The sequence below is a fragment of the Gymnoscopelus microlampas genome, assembly GCF_963454915.1.
Source record: "Gymnoscopelus microlampas genome assembly, chromosome: 15".
NCBI lineage: Eukaryota > Metazoa > Chordata > Actinopteri > Myctophiformes > Myctophidae > Gymnoscopelus > Gymnoscopelus microlampas.
Window position 1 is genome coordinate 28,167,348 of NC_139952.1, and position 11,662 is coordinate 28,179,009.

Genomic DNA, 11,662 nt, shown 5'->3' on the forward strand with positions numbered 1-11,662 from the left:
CATGTCAAGGACCCCCAGTCCTTGACATGAAAATGTTAAAGAAGACATTGTTGCAGTATGTGGCTGGATGCCTCTAGTATACACTATGAAGTTTGACACCAGAAATGATGTGTGCTAAAAAAAGATCACATGAAAGTGGGAAATGAACGTGATCTGTAATATAACCATATTACTATATGGTAATATGATTTATTATTACCTAATATTTATGCCAGCCATCACAGGTATGTGTGCCTTATTGGCAGGTGTAGCCTACCCTTCAACACATTAATATGATGTATGCTGTATATGGCTGTGTGCAGCTGTTTCGGTAATTTAGTTGTACAGTTTAGTTTTCCACTCCCTCCTGTTGTGACTGACAGGCGGTGTGACTGAGTTCTTGTTGTCCTAGACTAGTCTAGTCTTTGTCTTGTCCTATGTTTTTCTCTTGTCTCCTTTTCTCTTTCTTCGGACTGGCCCCGGGCCAGTGTAATAACTGGATGGGGGGCGCACTACAAATCCTGAACCTACAGTAGTATGCATGGCTCTGTGCAGTGTTTGTAGTTACTGTAGTCAGTCAGTGGTGGAAAGTAACTAAGTACAATGTTGAAGTATTTTTACTTTACTGGAGTATTTCCAATTTGCAGTACTTTTACTTCTACTCAACTGCATCTCAGAGGCAAATATTGTACTTGTACTCTGCTACAACTATTTGAAAACTTGAGTTACTAGTTTCTCTGTAGATTTTGATTATTATTACAAAACATATATAAGCCCTATATACATTTCGGCCATTTGATAATAGCCGATCTACAATTAAGCTCACCGTGATTTTTTTTTTTATGACAACAGCTGAAGTCATGTCTGTCTGTCTATCAGTCCCTCCTGGTACACCACTTTCTTAACACGCTGAGGAAGGCTTGATGCCAAAACTATTAATTAAAAAGTACCAGAACTTAAGGGTTCTCTTTTTTTTAACTGGCAGTCTCGACCAAGGGGGCGAGATGGTCCGTTAGAAGGGGCGTCGCCCCCCCCCCCCCCCCCCCCCCCCCCGTAACGGAGTATGTCTACATTGCAGTATTGATACTTTAACTTAAGTAAAAAATGTGAGTACTTCTTCCACCACTGTCTAGTCTGGCTGTAGTTAACTTGTATGCATGGCTCCTCTGCAGCAGTTTTTGTCCAGCTGCGCTTCTTTCAGCCCATTAGAATGTGACTGTGGTGCGTCAGCTCACTAATAACAGACTAACAGACACCCGGTGGGTTCCGAGGATCCAGCTCACCCAACTATGAGGATTGAGGAAGTAACGACAGCACGTACTGGTGTATATTATTTATTCTATTTTACCGTTTCCCATAGTAACAGTCGATGACGGTACCTTCAAGTATAGGTAATTAACGCACATTTGATTATCTTATTGGAATAGCTGCAAGCCGGGGCGAATCCGCTTTGACAGAATGTTAAAGTAAAATAGGAGGAGGAGATGAACGGTTTGGATCCATTAATAAATCAAGCCTGAAGTGTGGACGGTCAAATGAAAAATCAACCTGCATGAGACTGTAAAGATCTCTCTCTCTCTCTCAGCCACTTGGAGACTGCTGGATGGATGGAGACACTGCTAACACGTCTACAGATCCAACGTCCACAGTGGCTTATGTTATCTATGGAGATTGCAAGTTGATGACAGAATGAAGACCAACAGAACGTCGTCACATTAGCCAGACAGTTATAGGAGGAGTGTTGGGGAACAGAAACTGAGACAGAATGAGGAACCAGAGGTGGACGTGAAGCTGATCATCAGATGAACCAGGAACTGACAGAGATAAGTGTAGGGAATGTGAGAGTGAAGACAACATCAGGTTGACATGATTACTGTACTATTGTCTGCATCTGCATGATGATACTGCACAGCAGCTTCCTCTCAACATGCAGCCAACACTATCATCATGCATGTCTGACAGAAAGCAATGGAAAAGGGTGAGTGGAAAAATCGTGCTACCTTGTAAATCCATGCAGTCAGCCAGTGTGTGTGTGCATGTGTGTGTGTTGTGTGTTATGAATGAGAGAAGTGCTAGCTAGCCTAGCTATGGTACGTTAGCCAGTCAGCTATAGGAAGACTGGTTTGATGTTCATGCTACCCTCACTTAATGTTGCAGATAGTCCTGCCAGAAATAATAGCAGTCAGTGGTTTACTTGTGGACTGAACTACATATTGCATTGTTTGTATTTGTCCTGATAACTAGCAACGTGGCTAATGTTAGCTAGAGGTTTAGCCTGTTACTTAATCCAAGCAGCTAGCCAACTAAATGCTAGTTTAATTATAGGTAATTTAAACTACGAGTAGATTCATTTTTTATGAATGAACCATGCCACAACTGCCTGTCTTTGGTTGTACAAACCAACAAGGATGTAGACAGCCTGCTTTTGATTTACTTCTGAATTAAGTTAACTGATGTTTAATTGCATCCAGACATGACCCTGCTTTATGAATTGAACTTCCATGTCTGGTCTTACCTTTCCCATACATTTACTGTGTTATACTGTGGTGTGGCTAGAGCTGACATTAATTAAAATGTGATATTAAGTCATTTACACTGTCTTTCTTATAAATAATCTTTATAGTGTCATTTAGATTGTGTTACCTTTGTTGAGACTATATACTATAGTGTCAAACTGTACTTGTTCTCTACCCTTACCTGTACTGTATCTTTGTTTCATCCTTATTGGGGTGCTGCTATGAGACTGAATTTCCCTTGGGATTGATGAAGGTCAATCTATCTAATCAGTCACTCAATACAATTATTACATAATCATATCTTCAGAGGTTCATCATAGGAGAAAGAAAACTGACTAAACAAAAAATGTATTCAAGGTATTACAAAACGCACACAAAAAACATTAACCCCTAAGCCCTATTTTATACTTTCCCAAAAGTTCCATTGTAGAGTTTCACCTACAATGACATGCCCAAAATAGGGATGGCATGCCAAGTGGTTAAATCAAAAAGAAGGAAAAAAGCAGAAACACCACATAAACATCACAAAATAGCACATATACTAGTGTCATTTGATGTAATAATGCCACGTTACAATCTGTGCGGTAGTCTGCTGTCCTGTGTGCATTATCCTACCAGGGGGCTACACGTTTTGTAAGAGGGAGGAGGGGGTTAAAGAAGAATAGTTTCAGCTGGCAGAGTGTTTCTCAAAAGACCGAGAGCAACAATTCCCTCCCACTCTGCTTGTCTTCCCTCCCATTTTCACAGTCAGCTCTTGTCCGTAGGTTACTGTACTAGTGTTGAAACATAGACAGGGACGGGAGCACTGACTCTTCTTTAGGCTGCTTGCTGTTCAGGTAACTGTTATTTTTATGACTTCTAGACTGGGGACAGCAGGGGTCTTGCCTCTTGTGAATCATCCTAGACAGCTTATTTTCTTCTTCTTCCTTTCCCCTTCTCACTCTATAATCTTAAGGACTTCTTCTGTGTAGACTGTGCCACTCTGTGTCTTTGAATCCCCCCACCCCACTCCCTTATTATTTTTTTCACAGTTTCCTACCTTAGCAGGGCTTTAGTGGTCAGTGTTTAGCGCAGTTTAAATGCATAGTGTGCAGTAGCTGTACTTTGACTGTGTACTGTGCATGTTTGTTTTTTGTCAAGAAGGTAATATTAGGTGAAGGATGGGTTACCATAGCAAGTGTCCATAGCCTGTCATTCCAGATTTTCTGGTCTTTCACACTAATGTGGACCAACAGGTTTGACACATTTCATGCCTATGCTGAATTGAGTACACTATTACACTTAGAGTGTATATTAAGTTGTGCTTAGCCATCTGTGCAAAATAATCCATTACTAAGCAGGCCTAGTGGAGAAGAAACCTAGGATATCCTTTGACTATTATTAGCCAGTATTTATCACCAGTAATTGGTTTAGACATCTCTCCCGTTTAAAATCTCCTGTAGAAGAGATAAAGTGTCCTCCTTCTACAACCCTCACTCAGTTACTTATTTTCTTCATCCTTCAGTCTGCAACAGCACATAATAAGATAAGATAAACCGTTATTGATTACCGGAGGGAAATTCAGGATACCGTTTTGTCCAGAGAAACATGACCGACACTTGATAGTGGCTTTGTTTTCTAAAAAGAAGACTTTTCAAAGACATTTTGTCTTGAAGGCATAGCATTGTCTGTGTGACCATGACAGTCCTGTTTGGCAAGTTGGGCAATTTGCCTATGTCTCTTTATCTCTCAGGAGGTGGACTTTGATTGTTGACAGTTGACAGATTTAAGTATTGGCAGACGCAAGGCACAAAGTTGAAGGTCCCTGACCTTTTGCCAGTTTAACGTTTATGCTCTCTTTGAGAATTTAGCTGTCAACTGATACAGGCCTAGTTTTACCATGCTTCGTTCAAACCACAAATTCACTTCCTGTGCCACGGATTGTAGAGCACCGCCCTACCAACTTAACTCAGAAATGCCTCTTAGGTCAGGTAGAGAATTTGCCTGTCTGTGTTCACGTCATCTAGCCTATTATATCCGCATACAAACAATTCTCTCATAGTTATAAAACCACAACCAAAATGTGAATCTGTGATGTCTCAAGGTTCTTTTTGTTTTTTGTTTTACTACAGGAGATAATAGTGAATAACGTTCACTAAGACCTGATAGATGGAGGCAAAATAACAGAACATCGTAAATCTTGATTGTTCTTATAAGTGAATTCTATTACTGTCCAACATGGTGAGGGTAATTGCTTCACGGATAGATGTTGTTTTATCAGTTGACATCTTTATGTTAGCTGCACAGCTAAGTTACTGCGAACACTTTGCCATTCTTCAACCTCATCTCCATATATGGGACCTCACTAATGCTCACTATTAGATGGTACAATTTCTGTCTGAGGCGGGCTGTGGATAGCTAAAAAATTGGTGATGTCAAATCTGACTCACTCGCTCAAGAGGCACAGAACGGGGCACTTTTTAGACATCAGACTCTGTTTACTCGTTGTGTGGAGTATAATGTAGCATTTGAAAACTTTTTTCAAGTGTTGTGTGTTTTAGTAGAGCGAACCAAATTACTTGAATGACATTACTGTCATCTCAGATTATCCACCACCCACTCTAGAGACACAGAGCACTTAAAAATATATAGACCCACTACTGTATACTCACTAAACTCATACTAAATTAAATGGTATATTTATATATTATAATTTTGGGTCTGATACTGATATTAGTTGGTTAAGTTAAAAAGTTAAGTTAGTTTAAAAAGTCAATTTTGGCCTTTTTTTCTCTACTTTACATGGCGAGTAAACCAATTTTGATGTATTTTGTGTCCTTTTTAAGGTTACATGTCCTGTGGAGAAGAGAAGGGAATACTGTCTGCTCCTCAGCACGTTTGGGATGGTGTAGAATGCTATTAAACGTCCAGTTCAGTCTATCTTTGTTTCTGCTGTTCAGGAAACATTAAGAAGCATGCTTAATTTATTGCTCTACTAATTTCCTCTTCTCTGTTTTGCAGGAGGATGGCAAAAGGATAACATCAAGGATTCACATTCCTTCACCCCAAAGTAGCCCTTATTTAACAACATTTTTGCTGTTTTAATCTGATGCGTTTCTGCATCCCCCTGGGAAACTTTATTGTTCCTTTCATTTCCACTTCGCTGTCAAGTTTCTGTGGTATTTCATGGAGTGTGTGCATTCCACTCCAATATCGGCTCAATTCATTTTGCATGGGTCCATGAACAGCTGGGTGCGAGGAGTCAATTGGTACCCTCATATCCTAATGGCATTTGGACCTAAGACAGAGTGATGCCAAATGTACTAATAATAACAAGAATGTGATTGGACATCAGATTCCTACTTTGATGTTTTCGTCTATCCCTCTTCTGTGATTGGGACCCTGGCTTGTGGGAATTGTGTTCTTGTTTAAGTGCTCATTCCCTACCTGTAGCCATTTCCTCAACCCCCACCCTCCTTTGGTGTCATTGGGCCATGGTTCGCAAGAAAGGTTCTTTTATCTTGTGTGGAGCTTTCCTATTTGTTGCCTGGAATGCTTTACTTCTGCTTTATCTTTGGGGGCGTCCTCCCATCGGGCGCCATGGAGAAGGTGGCGGAGCCGAACCAGGGGGGAAGGAAGAGTGGGGAGTGGACAAAAAAGGGGGTGGGGCCAACCTGGCAGGGGAGGTGATCCGATTGGCGGAGGAAGTCGAAGTGGAGCTGGAGAACCAGAAGAATCTGCTGAAGCAGATTGAAAGTCACAGGTCACTGTGGGCACAACGGAAAGACGTAGGGAAAAGAGAGACAGACGGTGTGAAGGAGGAGCAGAAACAAGAGGATGTCAAACAGCCCCTGGAGCCTCCAGCTCCTCCCAAAGACCATTTAGATAATGAGGACCAAACTGAATTAAGACATACACTGGTCCCTGCAACAGTTCCAGACTCAACATTTGAAAAGAAAGAGGTCAGTGACATCAGAGAAGAGACCATTCAGGACCATAAGTCTGAGGTCACCGATGGCACTCCTCAAGTCGTCATCCCTATATTGGTCATCGCTTGTGACAGAGTGACCGTGAAAAGGAGCCTTGATAGATTAATACAGTATCGTCCTTCCCCTGAACTCTACCCAATCATAGTTAGCCAGGACTGTGGCCACGCTGAGACGGCCCGTGTGATTGGCTCGTATGGAGATAAAGTGAAACACATCAGCCAACCAGACCTGTCTGACCTCAGGGTGCGGCCGGAGCACAGGAAGTTCCAGGGCTACTACAAGATATCGAGACATTACCGCTGGGCTCTCAACCAAGTCTTCAACACCTTCTCCCATTCTACTGTGGTCATTGTGGAAGATGACTTGGAGGTACAGTAACATTTCTTAGGATCCCTGTAAAGACCCAATCTGTGTGACAAACATAAACTAATGTTGTTGGCCCACCACCTAAATTACAAAAAGAAGTGGAGACATATTCTCTAGGTAGGAGGTCATTGACTCAAGTCTTGATAGGAAGGAATAACACTATAACAGATGCATAAAAATACTGTAATATGGTTGTTTACATTGGAAATGTTTCTAAACATTGGAATAAAACAGACCCAAGCTATATCTATATTATTTATGAGATAAATAGCACATTTTTCATCTACAAATCAAACTCTTTAAGAATGTATAACCTTAATTTAAATGTTCTGTATGATGCCGTTACTAATCCGAACGGCATCATATATCGTCCAAGAAACACAAAAGTCTGAAGCACATCCTGTAATATTACCTTGTTGAGTGTGGTTCCTGCCTCTGGTCCTGGCCCAGGTCTTGCATGTCACCCCTGCTCTCTTTTCTCCCTTTCCTGTCACTCAGCCCCCCCCCCCCCTCAGTGAAACATTTGATTGGTCCAGGTTCATCTACTACTATGTCTGGTATCAATAACTCTTTCCCTTAAGTAAAGCATCAAGGCTCGTGTCTACTTAGTTCAGACCAGGCCCTACAGCGCTGGCAGAAATGACACACTCTGCTACATTGTGACTGCTCAGCATTTTCCATAGATTTATTTTAAATGGCCCTTTGATGGAAGAGGTGTAATTACATCTGGCTCAATTTGAAATTTGGGTTAATAGTGACTGGAGGAGTTGGTCCCGTAATGTTCCCACGTTTGTCGGCAGCATACTTCACAGAATCATTTTTCTTTCTAGATTTTGTTTTATGGTTTCTTGATCTACATTTTTTTTATATTTTAATTTTTAATTTATACTGTGTAATTACGTTGCAGTTAGAAGCATTGCTTCCCACGTTAAAATTTGGGTGTACTAAATGCTGAGTAGTGAACATTGGGGAGTTTTTGATACCATGCATGCATAAATAAACCTGTATGTTGGGTGTTTGTAAAGGAAGGCATAGTGGAGAATGATGGCTTGTAATCCAATTATAATTCATTATAATGCAGAGTGGACAGCTAGTTTGCATTTTCAGATGAGCACATTTAAGTGATTAATGAATTAATTAGCCTATGGGCTCTACACAGAAACGGGTGCAGCAGAAGTGCCTATGCAAATTAATGAACATACATTGTAACGAAAATAGGAAATCTACAAGCTCATGACACACTGTGAGCTTGTAGATCTGCTATTTTTGAAAGAAAATTTTACATTTTGGAAAATGTTCACTTTTAATGACATGCCCAAAAAAGGGACAGCAGGTTGAAAGTGGTTAAAGCAAGAAAAAATCCCATCTGTGTCAACATTGGGTAGGGGAAACAAACAAAAAAATTCCAAGAGGAAATTATTTGTAATAGCAGTTGCCCAACCGTCAAACAACTAATTCATCGGGTCACCTGATAGCCAAGTGGTTAGGGCGCATCCGACATGGACCGTGAGTCCCCGGTTCGATTCCTAGCCGGCCAGACCTTCTTCATGTCACTCCCCTACTCTCTCTATGCTTCCTGTCCCTAAACTGTATCTAACTATCTATCAAATAGAATAGAGGCTAGAAGCCCCCCCCCCCCCCCAAAAAAAACAACAACAACAAAACCAGTTCATCAACCTTCCTGTAAGAATTGTGGACTCAACAATTCTGGCTAAATTTACGTAACTGTCCTCTACTTGTTTTCACATGTTTGTTTTTTGTCACGGACAACTGAGGGACACTCGTTCACTTTCTGTTTGTTTTGGCTGATCCATTCACCTTGACGAAATTAAAGGTCAAGTTCACTAAAACAGATAACAGTTTTCATTCCTTAGGCCCGAAGTAGATTTGTTCAGCCGTCTTAATCGTTTTTCGCTTCATGGTTGTCTGTGATTGATTATATGATTAACAACTGGCCTAATCTCTTGGCTGTGTGTTTGACAGAGATAAATGTTCGCTGTTAAGAGTGTGACGTGCTCCTTTTTTTAACATGATTCATAGACACCTCTCTTTTCTTCCACACAGGTGGCACCTGATTTCTTTGAGTATTTCAGAGCCCTCTACCCTATCTTGCGCTCTGATCCCAGCCTGTGGTGTGTGTCTGCCTGGAATGACAATGGCAGAGACGCCTTGGTGGATCCAGGAAGGTCTGATCTCTTGTACAGAACAGACTTCTTCCCAGGTCTAGGCTGGATGCTTCTCAAGGATATGTGGGACGAACTAGAGCCCAAATGGCCCTCTGCCTTCTGGGATGACTGGATGCGTCAGCCGGTGCAGCGCAAGGATCGATCTTGCATCCGACCGGAGATCTCCAGAACTATCACTTTTGGACGAAAAGGCGTCAGTTTAGGTCAATTCTTTGACCAGTACTTGCGCTACATTAAGCTAAACACAGATTTTGTGCCTTTTACCAAACAGGATTTGTCTTACTTGATAAAGGAGAAATATGACAAAAACTTTATTAAGGAGGTTTACAGCGCCCCTCTGGTAAAAATCGAGGATCTACAACAAGGGGGCAGTTTGAAGGGAGCGGGTCCATTCCGGGTGCAATATTCCAGCCGGGACAGTTTTAAGGTCTTGGCTCGCAATCTGGGGGTGATGGATGACTTGAAATCGGGGGTTCCTCGTACAGGCTACAGGGGCGTTGTCAGTTTCCTGTCACGAGGTCGAAGGGTCTTTTTTGCCCCACCAGAGGGGTGGACACAGTACGACGCCAGTTGGAGCTGAGAGTTTGGATCCAGATATGATAATGTGAATGGTGAGGAGGTGATCGAGCTGGACACAAGACACAAGAGGAATGCCCTCTCAAACCAAAGAATATACTGTAGTTAGACTCAACGGTAAATGAAGGAACTTGAAGAAACTGAAGCAGGGTTGGGAGATAAGCTTTGGTGATGGTCAAAACATTCTTTTACATTTGTTAATGTTTATGACTGCAGACCGAGGCCTGTGTTCATAAAGCTTCTAGAAATGTACTGCTGTTAACAAGTTCAGAAGGTCACATAAGCAGATAAACTCCGCTAGAATGTCAGAGTCACACTGTTCTGAGGTCAGCACTGCTATTCCAAGATGATTTATGAATACCGGCCCTGACTGCAATGTGGTGCACAGGGCACAATGTGATGTGAAGCTAGAGATTAATCTCAGAAGAACTAAGAGGGTTGTTCTTTGGCTCGAGCTGGTCTTGGAAGGTCTGCTATTTGTTACAATGTGATGTCTTAAACTTCTTGGTGCAGCCAAATTATTTGATGACAGAATGACTTTTACATTCATTCCCGAAGTTGGGAGTGTTCTATAGAACTACATTATCTTCTCACTGAGGGTTAAAGAATCTGCATTTCCAGTTCAAGATGTCCACCCAAGGTGAATGAACTTGTGGTCAGAAGTTGACTGGAATTGTTTTTTCATTTTTTTGGGTTATAATTGAAAAAAACAAACGAGGAAAAATAAAAAACTATATGATGCATATAAAGATTTTTCAGTAAGGCTATTTTAAATTTATTTTATTTAACTACCATTTAAAAGATTTGTCATGCTGCAAATGAGTTGTGATTCATACATCACTGGGTCTGACATCCAGTTGTCCATGAAATTGAAGTATTATCACCATGAGCCGTAATACAGGGCAAGTTGTACTTAACATGACTTCCAAACAATGGTTTGGTAAGACTGGGTTTGTTGAAAAACCAACAATTGTTTTATGTCTTTTTTTCTGCCATAAGGATGAAAAAAGTGGGCTAGAGTTTAATAAATGGTAATCATTGTACTGTAGCTTTGGGACATTATCCAGAAGATTGGCTGAGTGATTCCTGTCTGTATGGTGATGTGTAAAACCACTGCCTGATGTGTTTATAACTTTAATACGTTGCAAATAAAACAGACTATTTTGATATTTGTCCACATATCTAGGGATCTCTCTTTGTATTACACAGTTCATTCAGCTGTAAACACCTTACGCTGCATGGGAAAAAAATACAAAAACTGGGAAGGAGTCTATTGTTTAAAATGACCTGTGATGGCCAGTTATCTCTCCCCACTTCCTTTAAAAAACAAAAGTTGTCATCCTGTCAGATTCCTTCCTGCCCTCTTTCCTGTTTCAAAAACATGCTGCTGATGTGGCTTTTCTTAAAGCTACAATCCGGAACTTCTATTAATGGTGAGGTCACATTACATGTATGTGCAAACGTACAGTGACATACAAGATCAAAAACGTATTTTAATGAATAAAACATTTTAACTAATCTGTATGGTAGAGAATGTTAGTACAATATGACTTGCACATTTGCAATGGTTGAATCAGAAACGGATTTGTCACATTACAGGTTTACAGGTGTAAAACAGTGGGTGAATTTTGTTTTTGAGCAAGCTCCGTTTTTTTGTCTCCAGAAATAGGTGGTCTCCCTACTCGGTACTCTTCCACTGAGAAATTTAGACCCTGATGTCAGGTAGGACACCTACTGGTTGACAAGAAGTATGAGGGTAATATCTCACCCTGGTGATTAGCATTAGCAATTATAGGGCATTCATTCAGGAGGCCTGGGTTCGAATCCCAGGTTGGATTGCAACTGTACACCCTCTCAATCCAGGATAAGGGCAATGAAGAACTAAGGTAGCATGACTAGAAAACAAGAACTGATGAGACAAAGGTTGATGAAGATTACAGAACAGGCTTGACAAGGTCTAGCTCGACAAAGTCGCTCCTTTTCAGCCTGGCTTGGCGTTCATGGAACGGAATAAACCAGGCTGTACAGACCAGACTTTGTCAAACCTGGATTTGACTTAAATCCAGGCTTA

General features: G+C 41.2%; 1 protein-coding gene across 2 annotated transcripts; it reads left to right on the forward strand.

Moving 5' to 3' along the window:
• The first annotated feature begins 1,439 nt into the window (after positions 1-1,439).
• Positions 1,440-10,768, forward strand: mgat1b (alpha-1,3-mannosyl-glycoprotein 2-beta-N-acetylglucosaminyltransferase b). Of its 2 annotated transcripts, none has more exons than XM_084081176.1 (3): positions 1,440-1,957; positions 5,496-6,832; positions 8,894-10,768. In XM_084081176.1, exons 2-3 carry the CDS (start codon positions 5,969-5,971, stop codon positions 9,593-9,595), a joined length of 1,566 nt encoding a protein of 521 aa, XP_083937302.1. In that variant the 5' UTR covers positions 1,440-1,957; positions 5,496-5,968; the 3' UTR covers positions 9,596-10,768. The 2 variants fall into 2 exon arrangements, with proteins under 2 accessions (XP_083937302.1, XP_083937301.1); XM_084081175.1 differs by lacking the exon at positions 1,440-1,957 and adding an exon at positions 3,259-3,331.
• The last annotated feature ends 894 nt before the right edge of the window (positions 10,769-11,662 follow it).